This window comes from Hordeum vulgare, chromosome 5H (genome assembly GCF_904849725.1).
Source record: "Hordeum vulgare subsp. vulgare chromosome 5H, MorexV3_pseudomolecules_assembly, whole genome shotgun sequence".
NCBI classification, from domain to species: domain Eukaryota; kingdom Viridiplantae; phylum Streptophyta; class Magnoliopsida; order Poales; family Poaceae; genus Hordeum; species Hordeum vulgare.
This window is the reverse complement of record NC_058522.1, coordinates 20,275,814-20,297,650: the sequence shown is the minus strand read 5'-3', so window position 1 is coordinate 20,297,650 and position 21,837 is coordinate 20,275,814. Positions and strand designations below refer to the sequence as shown.

Sequence of the window (21,837 nt, the reverse complement as noted above, 5' to 3'; positions counted from 1 at the left end):
AATTACAAAGATATGAAATCATGCATAAGAGAGATCATAAGAAACTCAAATAAGATTCATAGATAATCTGATCATAAATCCACAATTCATCGGATCTCGACAAACACACCGCAAAAGAAGATTACATCGGATAGATCTCCATGAAGATCATGGAGAACTTTGTATTGAAGATCCAAGAGAGAGAATAATCCATCTAGATACTAGCTATGGACCCGTAGGTCTATGGTGAGCTACTCACGCATCATCGAAGAGGTCATGGTGTTGATGAAGAAGCCCTCCGTATCCGAATCCCCCTTCGATAGGGCACCAGAACGTGCCCGAGATGGGATCTTGCAGAGACAGAAGCTTGCGGCGGCATAAAAGTACTTTCGATGATCTCGTGATTTTTTCTCGGATTTTAGGGAATATATAGGCGCAAAACCTAGGGCGGAGGAGGCTCAGGGAGCCCACAAGGCAGGGAGGCGCGGGCCCCCCTGGCCGCGCCATGAGGGCTTGTGGGGTCCCTGGTGGCCCCGTGCCCTGATTCTCCGGCTTCCCGATCTTTTTCTGCTTCAGAAAAAATCTTTTTGGCAGTTTCATTCCGTTTGGACTCCTTTCAAAATCCTCCTCTGAAAGGGATCAAAAACATGGAAAAAATAGGAACTGGCACTTGGCACTGAGTTAATAAGTTAGTCCCAAAAAATATATAGAAGGCATGCAAAACATCCAAAGTTTGACAAGATAATAGCATGAAACGATCAAAAATTATAGATACGTTGGAGACGTATCAGGGATCACCTTATAATGCTACCGTCGTTCTAAGTAAAATAAGGTGCATAAAAGGATTAACATCTTATGCAAATCATAAGTGACATGATATGGCCATGTTCATCACCAAAGCACCGGCATGATCTTCATCATCACCGGCACCACACCATGATCTCCATCATTGTGCCGCCATCGAGGTTGTCGTGCTATCTATGCTATTACTACTTAAGTACTACCTAGAAATATAGTAAACGCATCTACAAGCACAAACGTTAGTATAAAGACAACCCTATGGCTTATGCCGGTTGTCGTAGCATCGACGTGCAAGTCGATATTTAACTATTACAACATGATCATCTCATACATACAATATATCATATCATGTCTTTGGCCATATCACATCACATGCATACCCTGCAAAAACAAGTCAGGCGTCCTCTAATTTGTTGTTGCAAGTTTTACGTGGCTGCTACGGGTATCTAGTATGATCGCATCTTACTTACGCAAAGCCACAACGGTGATATCCAAATTGCTATTTAACCTTCTCCAAGGACCGCCTCGGTCAAATCCGATTCAACTAAAGTTGAAGAAACAGACACCCGCCAGTCATGTTTTTGCAACAAGTTGCATGTCAGTCGATGAAACGAGTCTCTTGTAAGCGTACGAGTAAGGTTGGTCCGGGCCGTTTCAATCCAACAATACCGCTGAATTAAGAAAAGACTAAGGAGGGCAGAAAATTGAACATCAACGCCCACAAACTCTTTTGTGTTCTACTCGAGATATCATCTACACATGAACCTAGCTTATGATGCCACCTGTTGGGGAACGTTGCATGGGAAACAAAAAATTTCCTACGCACACGAAGACCTATCATGGTGATGTTCATCTATGAGAGGGAGATTGGATCCACATACCCTTGTAGATTGCTAAGCAGAAGCGTTAATAAACATGGTTGATGTAGTGGTACGTCTTCACGAACCGTCCCACGATCCGTCCCACTAACCGTTTCGCGATCCGTCCCACGATCCGTTCCGATCAAGTGCCGAACGGACGACACCTCCGTGTCCCGCACACGTACAACTCGATGAGGATCTCCGCCTTCTTGATCCAGCAAGAGAGACGAAGAAGTAGATGAGTTCTCCGGCAGCATGACGGCGCACCGGTCATGGTGATGATCTATTCCTGTAGGGCTCCACCCGAGCTCCGCAGAAATCCGATATAGAGGAAGAACTACGAGGTATAAGTTTGAGTTGCACGTGGCAAAGTTGTGTCTCAAAAACCCTAAAACCTCTAGTATATGTAGGAGGAGGGGAGGGGCTAGCCTTGAGGCTCAAGGGAGCCTCAAGGGCGCCGGCCGAGAGAGGAGAGGAGGACTCCAACTCCAATTCGGTATGGGGAAGGAGGAGTCCTCCTCTTCCTTCCCACCTCCCTCTTTTTTTTATTTTTTATTTGGTTTTCTTTTCCTAGCGCAATAGCCCACTTGGGCTGGCCTCACCATCCCACTAAGGGCTGGTGCGCCACCCTTGGGCTCTTAGGCTCACTCCCGGGTGGGTGGACCCCTCCCGGTGAAAAACCGGAACCTATTCGTCACTCCCGGTACACTGCTGGTAATGCCCGAAATCTTTCGAGAGACCAAATGAAACCATGCTATATACCAATCTTCATTTCCGAACCATTGTGGAAACCCTCCCGACGTCCGCAATCTCATCCGGGACTCTAAACAACCTTCTATCACCAACACCTATAACTCAACTATACCGAAACGTTACTGAACCTTAAGTGTGCAGACCCTGCGGGTTCGAGAACTATGCAGACATGGCCTGAGACACTCTCTTGGCAATTACCAACAGCAGGACCTGGATGCCCATATTAGTTCCTACATATTATACGAAGGTCTCTATCGGTTGAACCTCAATGTCAAGGATTCATATAATCCCGTATACTATTCCCTTTGTCCTTCGGTATGTTACTTGCCCAAGATTCGATCGTCGGTATCTCTATACCTAGTTCAATCTCGTTACCGGCAAGTCTCTTTACTCGTTCCGTAATACAAGATCCCGTAACTAACCCCTTAGTCACATTGCTTGCAAGGCTTGTTGTGATGTTGTATTACCGAGTGGGCCTCGAGATACCTCTCCGTCACACGGAGTGACAAATCCCAGTCTTGATCCATGCCAACCCAATAGACACCTTTGGAGATACCTCTAGAGCACCTTTATAGTCACCCAGTTACGTTGCGACGTTTGATAACCCACAAGGTATTCTTCCGGTGTCCGGGAGTTGCATGATCTCATGGTCATAGGAACTAATACATTGACATGCAGAAAACAGTAGCAATAAACTGACATGATCATATACTATGTTTATAGTTTGGGTCTTGTCCATCACATCATTCTTCTAATGATGTGGTCCCGTTATCAAGTGACAACACTTGCCTATGGCCAGGAAACCTTGACCATCTTTGATCAACGAGCTAGTCAACTAGAGGCTCACTAGGGACAGTGTGTTGTCTATGTATCCACACATGTATTTGAGTTTCCAATCAATACAATTCTAGCATGGATAATAAATGATTATGATGAACAAGGAAATATAATAATAATCAATTTTTATTGCCTCTAGGGCATATTTCCAACACCCCGAGCCAAGAATCAAGCGGCTCATGGCTTGGCAAAAATTGGTTCCACTCGAAAAGTTGTTCCAAAGGGCGTGTTCCTCGAACATATGCGCAACCCGTCGGTCAAAGGAGATCCTTTTATAGAGGAGCCCCCACAAGCAATGAGTCTGTCAAATTCGACTGCGATCGACATACCGGCCATGGTCGACCTCATCCATGAGATGCTGGTCATCACCCCAGAATGGACGAACCTTATACGGCTTACTTGCTTCGGCAAGAATTCCATGCAGACGAAGATGAAGCGTGCCGAATCGTTCAATGGTTCTAAAGGTTCCGAAGTCCTCGAGGATAAGCTATATAAGAAAAGTGTCACACGAGTCAGTCAAATGTGCATTTCCCAGAGGAAGGGCTGTAGATCTTGCATGAGATTCACTCGGGAACCTGTAGACACCACGCATCCTCTCGGACACTGGTGGCCAAGGCCATCCAAGCGGGTTTTATTGGACCCAAGCCAATGAGGTGGCAAGAGACCTGGTCGAACTATGCATCGGATGCCAGTTCTACAAAAATCAATCGCACAAGCGTGCATCCGCGCTAAAAAAAATTCCGCTCACCTGGCCCTTCGCCGTGTGGGGGTATCGACATGGTCGGACCTTTACAGACCAGGACGAGTGGATTCACCCACCTGCTAGTGGCAGTGGATAAGTTCACCAAATAGGTCAAGGCAAAGCCCATCAAAAGCCTGGATTCAGCGACTCCTATCAGCTTCATTCGGCAATTTATCTTCAGATTTGGAGTTCCTCACGACATCATCACTCACAACGGATTCAATTTCGACTCGGATGAGTTCCGCAAGTTCTGTCACTCCCACAACACTCGGGTCAATTACGCCTCCGTGGCTCACCTGCGGTCGAATGGACAAGCAGAACGGGCGAATGGCATGATCCTGCATGGACCGAAGCCCCGTGTGATGAGAGATCTCAAGTACACCGCAGGTGTATCGGTAGATGAATTACCATCCATCTTGTGGGGTATGCGGACGACTCCAAATCCTTCAACCAAGCGGCCCCCTTCTTCTTGGTGTACAGATCTGATGTTGTTCTCCTGAGTGACTTACATCACAACTCTCCCCGAGTGGAGCAGTACAATGAAGCTGAAGTTGAAGTGATACGTCTCCAACGTATCTATAATTTTTGATTGTTACATGCTATTATATATCTATTTTGGATGTTTTATATGAATTAATATGCTATTGTATATTATTTTTGGGACTAATCTATCTGTTTTTCCATGTTTTTGAGTATTGCAGATAAGGAATATTAAACGGAGTCCAAACGGAACAAAATCTTCAAAATGATTTTTCTTGGACCAGAAGAAACTTGCCAGACTTGGAGTAGGGGGAAGGAAACCTGCCGGGAGATGACAAGCTTGGAGGGTGCACCCTGCTACTGCAACAAAAGACCTTCCAACGGCGCCAGAAACAAGCGTGCTGACGGGAGACTATTCTTGTCTTGATACTCCTCAGCAACGGCACCAGGAATCCTTCTGCTACGGCTACGCCTTTAGGGACTTCCTTGGCAAATATTCAAAGGATTCCCCCGTGGCCTTGGAGCCTTGCGTTGGTGTTCCCTCGAAGCGGAAAGGGTGATGTAGCACAGCGGCGGTAAGTATTTCCCTCAGTTTTGAGAACCAAGGTATCGATCCAGTGAAGGATTGTCACAAGTACCTGCACAAACACAAAGAGCTTGCACCCAACGTTATGAAGGGGCTGTCAATCCCTTATACATTGTTTTCCAAGTGAGAACTGAAAGCAAAAAGAAACAAAGCAAAGTAAAAGCAAAAGTGGAAACGATAGGTGTGAATAGACCCGGGGGTCGTAGTGTTCACTAGTGGCTTCTCTCATGAAAGCAAGTAGACAGTGGGTGAACGAATTACTGTCGAGCAATTGATAGAACCGCACAAAGTCGTGACGTTATCTAAGGCAATGATTATATCTATAGGCATCACGTCCAAAACAAGTAGATCGATACTTTCTGCATCTACTACTATTACTCCACACGTCGACCGCTATCCAGCATGCATCTAGTGTATTAAGTTCATGAGAACAGAGTAACGCCTTAAGCAAGATGACATGATGTAGATGGACAATCTCATATCTACGATAAAAGCCCATCTTGTTACCCTTGATGGCAACAACACGATGCGTGCCTTGCTGTCCCTTCCGTCACTAGGAAAGGTCACCACACGGTATGAACCCAAAACCAAGCACTTGTCCCATTGCAAGAATCATAGATCTAGTTGGCCAAACAAAACCCAAGACTCGGAGAGACTTACAAGGATATCAAATCATGCATATAATAAATCATCAAAGAATCAAATATATATCATAGATAATCTGATCACAAAGCCACAATTCATCGGATCTCGACAAACACACTGCCAAAGAGGACTACATCGGATAGATCTCCATGAAGATCATGGATAACTTTGTATTGAAGATCCAAGAGAGAGAAGAAGCCATCTAGATACTAACTACGGACCCGTAGGTCTGAAGTGAACTACTCACGAGTCATTGGAGGGGCGATGATGTTTATGTAGAAGCCCTCCAACTCCAAAGTCCCCTCTCGCAGGGCACCGAGAAGGGTCTCCAGATGAGATCTCGCGGAAACGGAAGCTTGCGGCGGCGGAAAAGTGTTTTCGTGGATTCCCCTATTTTTTCTGTATTTTAGGGAATATATAGGCGAAGGAGCTAGGTGAGGGGGGCGCCAGGGAGGCCACAAGCCTGGTAGCCGCCGCCCCTGGTGGCGGCTACATGGCTTGTGGGCCCCCTGTGGCTCTCCTGCCTTGGCCCTCAAGTCCCCTGATCTTCTTCAGTTCTGGAAAAATTTATTTCGGGGATTTTATTCCATTTGGACTCCGTTCCAAAATCAGATCTGAAAAGAGTCAAAAACACAGAAAAAACAGGTACTGGCACTTGGCACTGAATTAATAAGTTAGTCCCAAAAAGATATAAAAGGTACATAAAACATCCAAAGTTGACAAGATAACAACATGAAACCATCAAAAATTATAGATACGTTTGAGATGTATCACACCCTAGGGGGGCTGGCTTGTGGCCCCCTGCAGGTCTCCTAACCCTAATCTTCGTCCTATAAATTCCCAAATACCCCCCCCCCCAACGCCAAAAAGAGACGAATAAAATACTTTTCCGCCATCGAGAGCCTTTGTTCCCATGAGATCCAACGCGGGAGCCTTTTTCGGTAATCTGCCGGAGAGGGAATTGATCACGGAGGGCATCTAATCAACTCCATTGCCCCTCCGATGATGCGTGAGTAGTTCACCACATACCTACAGATCCATAGCTAGTAGCAAGATGGCTTCTTCTCTCTCTTTGTTCTTAAATACCATGTTCTTCATGATCTTCATGGAGATCTATGCGATGTAATACTCTTTTGCAGTGTGTTTGTCGAGATCCAATGAATTGTGGGTTTATGTTCAGATTATTTATGAATATTATTTGAATCTTCTCTAAATTCTTATATGCATGATTTCATATATTAGCAAGTCTCTTTGAGTTATTGGTTTGGCTTGGCCAACTAGATTGGTAATTCTTGCAATGGGAGAAGTGCTTAGTTTTGGGTTCAATCTTGCGGTGTGCTCACGCAGTGACAAATTAGGGGTAGTGAGGGACGTATTGCATTGTTGCCATCGAGGATAAAAAGATGGGGTTTTCATCATATTGCTTGAGTATATCCCTCTACATCATGCCATCTTACTTAATGCGTTACTCTATTCTTCATGAACTTAATACTCTAGATGCAGGCACGAGTCGGTCGATGTGTGGAGTAATAGTAGTAGATGCAGAATCGTTTCGGTCTACTTGTGTAACGCCCAAGATGCAACCCTATCCTTATTTTGGCACGAGGGCCTCGACAGGGATAGAAGCGCATCTCGTCGTTTCACAAGAATGGATATCGTTACAAGTACATGTACTGAAAAGATGATATATATGGAATTGGCTTACACTCGCCACAAGCTACATCAGAGTCACATCAGTACAATACATAAACATCATGAATAAGAGCAGGATCCGACTATGGATGAAAACAAACGATAAAAGAACGACGTCCATCCTTGCTATCCCAGGCTGTCGGCCTGGAACCCATCCTAGATCGAAGAAGAAGAAGAAGAAACTCCAAACGCACAATCAACGCGCTCGCGTCAAGCAACCTTTACCTGTACCTGCAACTGGTGTTGTAGTAATCTGTGAGCCACAGGGGACTCAACAATCTCATTTCCAAAGGTATCAAGACTAGCAAAGCTTAATGGGTGATGTATGGTTAAGTGGTGAGGCTGCAACAAGCGACTAAGCATTTATTTGGTGGCTAACTTACGAGTACAAGAATAAAGAGGGGGATGATCTACGCATAACGGACGTGAACTACTGATGATCAAATGAATGATCTTGACCACCGTGTCCTCGATCGGAGAAGGACTCGCGAAAGAGACAGTCACGATTACGCACTAAGTTGGCATGTTTTAGTTAAGTTAACTTCAAGTTATCTAGAACCAGTGTTAAACAAAGTTTCCATGTTGCTACATAACCGCGGGCACGGCTTTCCGAAAGATTTAACCCTGCAGGGGTGCTCCAACTAGTCCATCACAAATTACCACAAGCCACATAGAAATCCTCGATTACGAAACTCGCGATCTCGTCGGACTCCTTAGTGGAAAACCTCAACTCTGAGATTACCCAAAGCATCACCGGAATCCCGATGCACAAGACATTCGTCAAAGGTAAAACTAATCCACCAAGGCCACCCGACGTGTCGACGATCCCGATAGGAGCCGCGTATCTCGTTCTCAGGACACAACGGATAAGCGACGCGTACAATGGCCTAATAGAGATCACCCAAGTTGCTCTGGGTTGGCCCCACACATTGCTCTATTTTGGACCAGCACCATCAGTACTGGCCCTCCCTGTATTATGTAGAATTACTCCTCGGGTTCATGACGCCCTATGCTTTTCAGTATTAACAGTATTATTATATTGGGCAAATGTAGTACCAATGTTGGGCCTTGCCAGACTAGTTTTAATCTAAGACGAATTATCAAGGGGGTCCCCATAACAACCCCGATCGTGTTAGGAGCGCTCAATTATGAAACATAACACCGGTAGCCGAAACTAAGGGGGCAAATGTGGAACAAAACACCAGGCTAGAAATGCTGAGCCTTCCACCTTTTACCAAGTATATAGGTGCATTAAATTATTTAGCAATAATATGACGATATGACAAGGAACCCATGTTATCACATGGAAGCAACTACACCTGCAACTAGCAACGCTAACACATGGGTAAGCAAGCGGTAACATAGCAAAACAGTGGTTTGCTAGGTTGTGAACAGGTTGAAGGTTTTCATGGAAATGTTGGGAGGCTGATATTTAACATGTGGTAGGCAGCGAGACATAACGATAGAATCGAAATAACTAGCATGGCAATGATAGTAATGGTATCTGGGGAAATGGTCATCTTGCCTGTGATCCTGCTTGGAAGAACAATGACTCCGTGAAGTAGATGAACCGATGTAGTCGAACGGGTCCTCACTTTCCGACACGCTTGCAGAACTCTATCGAGACGAAGCAAACCGGAAACAAGCATAAACATAGATATTCACCACGGCACATGCACGACAAGATGCAACTCATATATGAAGCATGATCAGTTGAATATATGCAAGACATGGCATGGCAATTCACAACAATCAAACACTACACATTAAGTGAAGTTCAATATGCAACGAGTTGCATATTGACGAAACAACACATATGAATTATTTAGTTCTATCCCGATTAGGTACACGGCAATATTAAATGTGGTTATACATGGCAAAAGGTGAAGCGTAATTAAACTACCTAATTTTAACTGAGGTCGGAAACGACTTATAGCATCACCGAACTGACCCCATACATTAATTTACAATTCTGTCCAGATCTGAACTAACATGTTTAAATGTTTGTTAAACAACAAAATAAATAGGTTCACGTGATTCTACACGTCATTACAATGAGTTTACACATAGAGAACATCTCCAACGGAGCTACAGTTCAAAAGATACGAACACCGCAAGATATGATGGCATGAATGCAATATGTGTGCAACGTCAGTCACAAGCATTTCAAAACATACAACCAGCAAGATAATATGAAACTACACGAGATTCTAAGCAAGTTTCATATAGGACACGATGAAAACGGAGCAACGGTTCAACAACTACAAGCTAAACAAGAAATCACTACAATCTGCCAAAATCAGCCACATAGCATTTTCTACACCCTCGAACAACTAGCTAAACAAATCCAAAATGCTCAAACAAGGCATGAGACAGTAGAAGGCAAGATGCGCTACAACATACTACTAATAACATCTAGCATGGAAGCATGGATCATTAGGAAAAGAACTCACAAAATGGCATCTCACACATAGTTTCAGACTTAGTGAAAATAACAGTTTTAGACAGTGCAGTTTTCGATCTGAAGGCATATTGACAGCAACAAAACTATATGCTATGGGGCACCAAATGGCATGAAAATTCACAGCATGCTAGAGAATCTTAAGGACTACAACTAACTCCATTGCACCAACCTCAGAAGAGCTATGGATCACCAAATAAACTCAAGGAAAGACAGCAATAAAATAGAACAGATTTCAGACTTAGAAATATTTCAGCATCTCCAAATCAACACTATTTTCTAGCATGTTGAGAGCAAGAATACACCACCTAAACATGAATTTTTATTGCAACCAAAATTACCAGAGGCTAGCCTACACATCCAAGGGCATATTTCTAGTTGACAACTCCTTCATATCATGCACGGATTAAATCCCACAAAATAAACAAAAAAGCATCATGGCAAAATATCACGCGCACTTACTTGCTCAAAAGCTAAAACTAAATGCACAGTTAAAATCTACGGATTTTTCTACCCCGAAAACATATATAACATGGGGGGGTTGCAAAATAAAAATAACGCCACACGAATATGCGAGATTATGTCCTAAACACGATATAACAAACTAGTGACGGAACCTACATGCAAAAATACAAACAACTACTCTAAAATACATGGCAAACGGTCCCTAAAAACATGAGCATTTAAACTACGGGATTTGAGCAGTCCGGACACGCACGAAAATAAATACGGGATAATCCCCTATTAGGACAGCACACAAATCTAGGCATATGCAAGTCAAACTACTTCAAACATGCATGCAAGTTGTAAAATATTAATCTACTCGGAAAACTAATCAATTTTCATATTTAAATCATTCCGATCCGATGCATGGTTAATTAACTACGGCCGTTTGAAAATATAGCATATTTTCTGAAATTACTAAATCGCAGGAAATTCATAAAAACCTAAACGGGCCGAAAAAGAGGCGGCGTTGAATAACTATATTACGCACGCGCGCAAAATAGGGGGGAACAGGGCGTCCTCACCTTGGGTTCGGCCCATGACGGAGAGGAGGAGCTGGGCCGATCGGGCGACTCGAGGAGGCCGGCCTGGCTTGGGGGCGGCTGCTCGCACTGGGCCGGCGCGGTGGAGCTGGGCCGCGGTGCTGGCACTGGGCCGGCTGGGCCAGGGGGCGCCTGCTGGCCAGATCTGGCGACGGTCACGGCACAACAGCGGGAGGAGTCGACCTCCTCGAGCTCCCATGTCGGCGGCGGGTTGCAGGCGGCGGCGGTGGCTCCTCGTGGCTGGAACGGCACAGGAACGACGGGAATCGACGGATCCATGCTCGGGGAAGCTGGCGGCGCGCTCTGCTGCCATCCGTGGCGCGGTAGGGCCCTGGTCGCCGGCGGTGACCGGTGGCCGGCGAGGCGACGGCTACTGCTCCGTGGCGACGCGGCGACTCGCAGAGGAGCTACGAGGGGGCTCGGGCACATGGGCGTCCGGGCGCGGCGGCGGCCACAGGCCAGGGGCAAGCGGCGCGATGGGCTCGGCGGGCCTTGCACGGGCTCGCGGGACCTGCGGCGCTGGTGGGAGAGAGGAGGAGACATGTGGCGGCTAGGGTTTGGTGGGGTAGCGCGGAAAACGAGGAGGAGAGAGGGAGGGGGCTAGATTAGGCAGGTGGGGCTGTCTATTTATAGACAGGGGCTAGGGTTAGCAGAATTTTGCCCCCGTTTCAACCGCGCGATCGGAATCGAACGGTCTCACACGCGGGGACGACTAAGTGGATGTGTAGAGTAGGCTAGCCGGAGATGAGAGGGAAAACGGCACCCGGCAACGTGATTTTCAAACACCAAAAAACGTGCGACGATAGACCGAATATGATGCCGCTACGGTCGACCGTTCGGGTACCAGACGGACTCCTATTGTGACGAAAATTGGCAAGCGGCCTGCCTATATTAAAATAAGCCCGGACGCCAAGTTTCAACCCAATCAGAGAAAGTCTTATACACACTTTTAAAACAAGGTTTAAACGATGTCGCGGGCGCGTGCGTGTGTGGTCGGGCTCAACACGGTCAACGACGAACACACAGAGAACCGGCAACTAATAACGGATGCAACTTTTGAAAACTGGCGGCAATGGGATGCCGATGCAAAGCAGATGATGCACATGATGCGATGATGATGCGACAATAAAAATACGGAGAGAACCGGCAACTAATAACGGATGCAACTTTTGAGAACTAGCGGGAACGGGATGCCGATGCAAAGCAGATGATGCGCATGATGCAATGATGATGCGACAAATAAATATAATCACACGACGAAAACGGAATAAAGGGAGAATCTTCTGGAGCGTCGGTCTCGGGCTGTCACAACTTGACACGGAGATGATGCCTATATGCATAATCATTGCCTTGGATATCTTCATAATTATTTGCTTTTCTATCAATTGCTCCAGAGTAATTTGTTCACCCACCATATTATTTTCCTTTATGAGAGAAGCCTCTAGTGAAACCTATGGCCCCGGGTCTATTTTCCATATTATACTTTCAGATCTATAAACCAAAAATACCAAAAATATATTGCTGCTATTTATTTACTTTTATTTTACTTTCAGATCTATCGATCTTTTATATCTATCTCTATCACATCTCATCCTTTCAAATAACTGTGAAGGGATTGACAACCCCTTTTTAGCGTTGGGTGCAAGTGTTTGATTGTTTGTGTAGGTACTACGATCAGGGCCTTGCTTGTTCCTCCTACATGATTGATACCTTGGTTCTCAACAAACTGAGGGAAATAATTATCTACTTTGCTGCATCACCCTTTCCTCTTCAAGGGAAAATCAACGCAAACTCAAGAGGTAGCAAGAACGATTTCTGGCGCCGTTGCTGGGGAGGTTACATAGCAAGATCAAGCTTACCAAGTACCCATCACAAGCTCATCTCTTGCATTTACTTTATTTGTCATTTGCCTCTCGTTTTCCTCTCCCCCACTTCTAAAACAATTTTCAGAAAATACCAAAAAGATTTGCCTTTTTATTCGCCCTTCTTTCGTTTGCCTCTCTCCTTCTGGATCTCTTACTTGTCTCTATGACTAGCATTACCACTTCCCCTTTGTCACCAGATTTTGAAGTTTTATACTTCAAACAAATACAAAGAGAAATTTTGAAAGATGCCTGGTATAGGCTAATGAAATCTTATCGTATCTCCAACCTAAAAGGAGATGCAAAGGTTTTGCTCAGAAATTTTTACATTGGATTGACTTTACATCATAGAAAACTCTTAGATTTCGCCTCAAAAGGGAATTTTACTGAACTAAATACAAACGCTGCTTATGAAGTTTTGGAGGGGATTTTGGGGGTTCCTCCACAAAAATGGGGGTTTAATTTCTCAGAAGAGGGAGTTCAAATTCTCGACAAATTGAGTGACTTACATAAGCACTTAGTCGAGTTACAACAATATCACGACCCCCTTAAACATATTAGTGGAAACCTCAACCATTTGAATACTTTGATTACCCTTTGAAATAAGCGTTTGGATATTTTGGATAATAAGGACGAGCAGGAATTAAGCTTGGGGATTTTGATACGTCTCCAACGTATCTATAATTTTTTATTGTTCCATGTTGATATGTTATCATTCTAGGATACTTTTTGGGCATTTGTTTCCCAATTTATAATATTTTTGAGCACTAACCTATTGACCCAGTGCCTAGTGCCAGTTGCTGATTTCTACGTGTTTTTGGCTTTTCAGGTTTACTCTACCAAACAAAGTCCAATTGCCACAAAACTTTTTAGTGACTTTTTTTTGGACCAATACAAGAACTAGAAGCTTCGGAGGGAGGCCAGGAGAGCCACGAGGGGCCCAGAAGCCAACAGGACGCGCCACCAGGGGCGCGCCCTGATGGCTTGTGCCTCCCTCGGGCGCCTCCTGATGCCCCTCTTTGGCCTATAAATTGTCCTTTACTCTAAAAACACGAGTAGCACTCCCGAAATACTTTTTCCGCCGCCGCAAGTCTCTGTTCCGACGGGAGACCATCTAAAGCTCCATTCCGGCACCCTGTCGGAGTGGGGATCGATCACGGAGGGGTTCTTCATCAACCTTGCTGCTCTCTCCATGATGTGTGAGTAGTCCACCATAGACCAACGGGTTCATAGGCGGTACCTAGATGTCAATCTCTCTCTCTCTCTCTCTCATGATCTTCAATACAAAGTTCATCGCATCTTCACTTTGATCTATCCGATGTAATCACTATGTATGGTGTGTTTGTTGGGATCCGATAAATTGTAGATTTTTGTTTAGATTATACATGATAAATATTTGAGTCTCCTCTGATCTTATATGATTCTTATGTGCATGATCATTATAGCTTCGTAATGCTTTCCGATCTATTGATGTAGTTTGGCAACCTAGATTGATATTTCTTCGGTGGAAGTAGTGCGTTGTAGTAGGTTCAACCTCAGGAGTTTCTATATCTCAGTGACAGAAGGGGACAAGATACATCTTTGTGTTGCTGCTACTAAGGATAAAACGATGGGTCTATTCATGCGTTCAATTTACTTTGCCTACATCATGTCATTGTTCTCCAAGCATTACTTTATTTTACTTAATACTCTAGATGCATGCTGGATAGCGGTCGATGGGTGGAGTAATAGTAGTAGGTGCAGGCAGGAGTCGTCCTACTTGCTTATGGACGCGATGCCTATATACACATGATCATTACCATGAACATCAGATAACTATCTACTTTTCTATCAATTGCCCAATAGTAATTTGTGTACCCATCATGTGCTACTTTTATGAGAGATGCCACTAGAGTACCCTACGGCCCCCGGGTCTATTCACTTATCTATTTAAAAACGCTTTCAATACCTTGTTGTCCTTATTTACTTTTTATTTTATTTAGTAATTACAATTATCTACACACCTCATTTGCTTGCAAATAACGAAATCAAGGGGATTGACAACCCTCTTGCCCGCGTTGGGTGCAAGTTATTTGTTTCTTTGTGTGCAGTTGCTGAAGACGGTTGAGGATTGGTATTCCTATTAGTTCGATAAACCTTGGCTTCATAACTGAGGGCAATACTTACCCACTCTGTGCTGCGATAACCCATTCCTCTTCATGGAAAACCCAATGCAGATCACGAGTATCAGTTACCTATACTGATATGAAGTTTATGGATAATTGCCAATAGAGTTTCATACGTTTCTAGTGTTTGAATCTTCACATCCATCAAGTTTATGTTTTATGTATACCTTATGTATTTCTAATCACGCAGTCGCAGGTCCACAATCTCATGAATTTTCATTTGCTAACAAGGTAAGAGATTCGATGGTTAAAACCATGAATTCACATGCATTGTTTCGTTGCAGAGTCTAAAAAAAATAAAGATCTTTGGTGATCCAAAAAAGTCACCATATGGGATTTGCAGTTTTTGGGTTAAAAAGGTTTGTAGAAGCTAACAATACATCAAATATATTTTTATAGCAAAACATGGAACATGTTTCAATCCCAAAATAAGCATTGGAAACTTATAAGTTGCATCCGTTTGGAATGCATATGTATATCACTGAATTGTACCCGTGCCTTCACATTACCTTGACTGAAGCAATAAAGAACAACCAAGAGTTTCTCACATTGCATTGATTGAAGCAAATCTTGAAAACCCAAGAGCAAGCCAAATTTATATTATCAGTGGACAAAAATGCTTCCAAAAGTTGCTGAAGGTGCTATTAGAATATCTTGCATGAACAACTACGAAAAAGTGGTTACTTATTAATGTTTCCTTTTATTTAGTCAATGTCTTATTGCAACTGAACTTTGTAACACATTGCTCATTTTGTTTGCCTTACATTCTTCAAGCAAGTGACTAGACAGAAACTTTTGCTGACACAATGAATTATTTCTTATATGAACCACCATGATAATGCTAAGAAACAATAGTGCCTGAAAAACACGACGCGGCAAAGCATGCGAATCCCTTCTAGTGAATATTAAAGTTCACCCGGATTCCGGCAGCAAATCCACATGAGGAATATTACATCAAAATCCATGCTCAGTGCTCACACCATCTCAATGCCAACCATACTGCATTCTACCCTTTTACAAATGCTATTATCCACCATGCATGTTAACTCTTGGACAAAAAACTGAAGCATGAGGTTTACCAAAAAGTGCACTGTGTAAAGTACAATTGTAGCAATTGGATGCAACACTCACTATTTTGGCATTAAAATCATGTCTGCTGCTTACTTAATCTAGGGCTAAGATTCAAGCAATATTAGCTGTCTAATTCCATACAGCAGGGGTTTTACAGTAATTTGTCAGCTATGCTCCATGGTGCCATGTGGTCAGAATCAAGAGCAGTTTGCAAAGCGTGCACCACCGTGGCAGAAGGCTACCATTACAGCCAAGTAAACTCATAGGCCTCATTCCACCAGAACCTCCCTCCTGTAGCCAACATACTGTAATCATTTTGGTGTAAGTCAGCATTAGTACTCGTGAACTAGTGTCTTGCATCTGTTCGCCAAAACCCAAGGAACCCAGTATGGTGAGGAATGTACATGGCTATCATTCAGCATGTCATGGGACTCGGCCTGGGATTGTTATCACCCACTAAGCCATCAGCAGAAACTTGATCCATGAGTATTTCTGGCCAGTGGTCACAACTGACAAGTTGCATCACGCAGACTAGAATTTCCCTGGATTGAGAAACCTAATCTTTATGAGAAGAGCATTACATTAACATCGTGCGCACATCACTTAAATACAATACCATATTAAACAGCTTTCTGCGGCATAATCCAATTTCTTCAGCTCTTCCGCAAATGTTCTCGTTCATCATGCATGGGGATAGCCTCATGCCATCATCACTGCTGTAATCACCTAAGCAATTATGTAGACCACCCATTGAGAATTTGGGAATATTCGTATTGTTGGGATGATTAAAACAGTTTAGCAACTTAAGCAATGCTTCTTGAGAGCCCATAAACGATAGATCGACACGTCTCACTGTTTGGGACAAAACCCAGTTCCAACATCCTGTTCTGCAATTCCAATGACTCTGTGGTGCTCCTGGTCATACAGTAAGCTCTCATCAGAGTGTTATAGCTCTTATTGCAGCGGACCTGCAAATCAAGAACAAAAGCTTTCAGGATCAATTCTGCTTTATCAAGAGAACCTTCCTTGCAAAACCCACGAACCAAAGCAGCACAAATAGCCTCATTCGGCTGGAGACCTGACTCAATCATCTCTTCCATAACCGATTTGCCATTGAAACTCCTCCCCAACCTGCAAAGGCAGGTTACAAGCATATGGTAAGTATCAAAATCTGGTTTCACTCCTCCAGAGCTCATCTCAACCTTTATATCTAAAGCCTCGTCCACACTGCCGCACCGGCAGAAGCAATCTACTACCATATTATACATCTCCAAGGTAGGACCCTGCCCATCCTCTATCATCCACTGGAACAAACCCCTGGCAGCATGAGGGCGCATATCCTCACATAATGCACGAATCAAGCAATTGTAACTCTCCAAAGGGATGGTGACACCATATTTCCTTAAAGGCGACACCATATTCAAGCAAGTGAGCAGTTTCCCAATTTTGACATGACTCTCAATCACACTCTTGAGAGTGAATCCTTGAGACGAGAGCCCATTCCCCACCATCTCCATTAGCAGCAGCCTTGCCTCTTTCACTCTCCACTCATTACAGTACCCTGCGATAAGAACACTATAAGCGACAGCATCGGGGCTCACCCCACTGTGCACCATCCTGTCAAACAAGCGTCTAGCGTCGCCCAATCTCCCGGCTTTGCACAGCCCGTCCATCAGGACAGTATGTGACACCAAGTCTGGTTCAACACCCCTGGGCGGCATAACGTCGAACAGGTGCAGAGCGTCCTGCAGCCTCCCCCTGCGGCAATAGCCAACAAGAAGGGTGTTGTAAGTCACCACGTCTGGCTCGAAACCTTGCTCCTCCAGCTCCTCTAAGAAGCCCTGCGCGCGCTCGGCGTCTTCACCTCGGCAGAGCGCGGCGACGAGGATGTTGAACGTGTGCGCGTTGGGGCGCACCCCAGCGCGCGCCATGGCGGCCCGTGCGGCCCAGAGATCATCGAAACGGTCCGCGCGGGAGAGCGCGGCGAGGAGAGCGTTGAAGGCGACGGTGTCGGGAGGGAAGCCGGAGGCGGCCGCGCGCAGGGCGGCGTGGAATGCGTGGCGAAGGCGGGCGCGGCGGAGGAGCGCCTTGACGAGGAGGCCGGGGAGGGAGGGGTGGGGCGCGGTCTGGTAGGAGAGGAGGAGAGTGGGGAGGGCGTCGTGGGTTGGGTGGAGGCGGAGGAGGTGGGAGAGCGCGTCGAGCGCGTGGGAGAAGGAGCGGGCGGTGGCGAGGGAGTGCGCGAGGAAGGCGAGGTGGGGAGGCGACGGCTGGAGCGGCGGCGGCACGGCGATGAGGAAGCGGAGGGTGGGGAGCGGGTGAGAGTGGCCGGCGTGGAGCACGACGGCGGTGAGCTCGTCCTGGCCGAGGTAGGGGAGCAGGCCGGAGAGGTCGAGGGCCTTTGTGGGCTCCGCGTCGGCCGTGAGGTGGGTCGTGATGAGGTCGACGACGGCGGCGTGCGGATTCAGGGCGCGCGGGAGGAGGGAGGTCAGGGTGCTCGACGGAATTCGCGACACGGCGTTGGACATTTTTTTTTTCACCAGAGAATGCTCAAAGTGAATCAAAGAAACGAAAAGCACGTTGACGTGACGGGTTCTCATGCCCGCTCTCGCGATTCCCCCGCACCACCCACCTGGCGACCACAGCCGCCGCCGACGCCACCCAATCCAACGTCTCGCCTCCTTTTATTTTTTATTTTTAGGAAATGCCATAATAACTACTCCATTTATCTAGAAAATATAGGGGTTCGTCAACCCAATTACAAGATTCTAAATACTTAAAAGTTCAGCTGCATTTTTAAGCCTTTCCAAGCGCATGCGACTTACCCATTCGATCGCGCAGACTCATCTTTAATTTCAGTGCATACATTTATTTAAGGTTTTAAAATTTCTTAAATATCCATAACTTTTGACTTTAGCGTTGAATTTCAAATTTGTTTTCATCATTGCGTTTGTCGCGACGAGTACTTCAAAACTAGATCCCATATAGATAATTTCAGACAAAGTCTTTTTTTAGCAACTTTGAGGTAAAATTGAGCAACTTTAGTGAAAAAAACAACTTTTTATTAGTGTGCGTAGTATGATCGTCTATCAACGAAAATTCTTTCAAAGTTATCTACCATGACTAGTAGGTTAACTAACTTGAACCTTTAGCAATCACATGGCAAATGTCGTTAATTATTTTCAAACTTAAATAGTTAAATTATGAGTTTGATGTGCATACTCGGATTCTCATGCGTTGGATGTGCATTAATTCTTGTATGGAAAAATTAATAAAGCTAAACCGTGTGTCGGAACTATGATATGTTTTCATCGTTGGATTCCTCGTGACGAACTGCTCAAAACGAGATCTCATATGAATATATTTTGAAGATTTTTTTTTAAAAGCAACTTTGATGTTAGATGAGGCAACCTTAGTGCTAAACAGAAGCAACTTTGATGCTAGATGATTTGCATCGTGTGTATAGACATGAGTTGCTTGTTGAAATTTTACAGTATTTGTAGACAACTGAGCATCAATCATAAGCAACTGATCATCATTGTTTAATTATGTAAAGCTTTTAGAGGTGAATCTAGTCAACTGTTAGTCGTGGTAACCAACTAAAAAGAATTGTTCGCTGATAGATAGTCATACTAAGGAGGGAAGGAGTTGCTTGCCTATAGCACTAAAGTTGCCTCATCTAGCATACAAAGTTGCTAAAAAAAGTTCTTCAAAACCTATCCATATGAGATCTAGTTTTGAAAAGCTCGTCGTAAGAAACACATCCATAAAAACGAATCGTTATTCTGACGCTCGGTTCAAAAGTTGTGACTTTTTGATTTTTTTGAAACGCTAATAAATACACGTGACTGGTTGTCCTCAGGTTCATCCGCTATCGCGACCGGACGGTGCTGCGCTCGGTAGCGTCCTTACAAGAAACATCATTCTCATAAAATAAAAATAAAGTAGACTATGCGCAACTTCGTATGCTTAGTACTCCACCAATGAAATTAAAGGCCCTAATTAAGTTTTGCTGTTGGCCTCATTAACCCTTATTAAGTTTTCTAGGCTACATGCATTAGCATCATGTAAATCAAGTTTCCATGGACTGTCCATTCACCAAGATATTTGTAAAAAATATTTTTCAATGAAATGATGACCTCAATGCATTCCCATTTCTACTCGACCAAGCATGCATAGATCGATTTTCCTTGACAACTACTTCCCCGTTTTTAAATATAAGTTTTCTAAAAAAAGTTTAGATTCATTTATTTTGTTTTGTATGTAGTCTTTTAATAAAATCTTTAAAAAAACTTATAAAATGTATGTTCGAAGATGATGTTACTCTACCTGGGCAGTCCACATCCACCAAATTTTGACCTGGCTTATTTTTCTTTCCTTCATGCTCACTTCAAAGGCACAATTAAATATGGGAAACACTTCTCATCAGGATTATGATAAAAAGCAATCATCACACTGATCAACTTTCATTGATTCTGGTCAAGATACTTCTTATCCCGCGTGCCGCCGCATTAAATATATATATATATATATCATATCTCTACTTTTAAAAGGGAGTTGGTAGCTTCCATTTCTGGGTTTATTTTCGTCTCTCTTTCCACCTTCGTTCGTTTTTTCGTACGTTTTTTTGTCTCACTTACCACCATCCCCTTCCATCAATTTATTTTACTCTTCACTCTTTCCTTATAACCAACATTTTCCTAATGTATAAAATATCGCAGATATAACATTCCTAACTTACCCAAATCAATTGATCTCGTCATTAATGCAATTAACTTTAGGAAACAAATAACGGATTTGAAAAAAAACATTGACTAATCGGTCGATATGTATCTAAATCTTCCTTCTTCAAATCTTCTCTACTTCTAAAGGAGGACTTGGTAGCTTCGTTCTAGAGGGGGTTTTCGTCTCTCCTCCCACTACCGTCTAACCCAGCACGTAACACACTAAAAACGGACCAAAACCACCTAGCGAGGCCCCTCGCACGAAAAAAGCGGATGAAAACTGTTGCGATGCCCCTCAGACGAACCGGGAGCGAGCCCCCCTAGCACGAACAGGGAACGAGCCCTCATCGCGGGGGCTTTGCCCTTTCAAAAATAATCACAAGGATCCTGCGACAAGCGACTAGGGCGACCTAGGGCCCCCCTCCCCTTCCACCGTTGCCGACCCTCCCACCACCACCGGTCGCCGGCCGACGGTCAAGGTCCTCCCCCGCCTTGTTCCCCTCCCCCCTCTCTCGGATACGCCCTTGTGTCGCCTCCCCGGGAGGTGCCGGGGCGGCATGCGACCTCCTCTCCCGCGGGCGGCTTCCTCCTCCGTCTCCCCCCCCCCCCGGCCGCCGCCAGGGGGCGCCCTCGGCGCTGGCCCGGGTGGTGCTGGCTCAGATCTGGGCCCCGCGGGCCAGCTCCCGGCGTGGTTGTGGTGTCTTCTGCGTGTTGGTGAGGAGGAGGAGCTTGGACGGGGGGTGGCATCGCCGACGGTGTGCATGTTGCAGCGTGATGAAGGGAGCTTCATGGAGGGGTCCAGGCTGGGCCTGTGGGCCACAGGCCTGGTATGCTCCTGCTATTGCGTCCGATCGGCTACCGTCGTTGACGGTGGAGGTCGAGCCCTCCCGCGTGCCAACGGTGCTACTGCTCCTAGTCCCGGCTCCTCTTCATCGTTGTGCAGGTCTCTCCTTACAGCGCCGTGGTGAGATGGCATAGGGCCTCAAGACCATGTTGGTGCAGGGTGTAGGTCGGCTTGGTGGCAGGCTCCGGAGTGCCCAAGGTGCAGGTTGGGATCGGGGGAAACCCCTGTCGTCCCGGCCGACACTGACGCGGTGACGCCATTGGGTGTCGTCGAACCTTCCTGGAGGGTGTTG

General features: G+C 45.2%; 1 protein-coding gene across 1 annotated transcript; it reads right to left on the bottom strand.

Annotated features, from left to right (window-relative positions):
• Positions 1-15,790: 15,790 nt before the first annotated feature.
• On the bottom strand, positions 15,791-18,527 carry LOC123395477 (pentatricopeptide repeat-containing protein At5g40400). Its single transcript, XM_045090483.1, has one exon. It carries the CDS (start codon positions 18,503-18,505, stop codon positions 16,784-16,786), a length of 1,722 nt encoding a protein of 573 aa, XP_044946418.1. The 5' UTR covers positions 18,506-18,527; the 3' UTR covers positions 15,791-16,783.
• Between the last annotated feature and the right edge of the window lie 3,310 nt (positions 18,528-21,837).

What these genes read in the sequence shown, in the direction of transcription:
- LOC123395477 (XM_045090483.1), bottom strand. Translation starts at nt 18,505, where the DNA reads ATGTCCAACGCCGTGTCGCGAATTCCGTCGAGCACCCTGACCTCCCTC.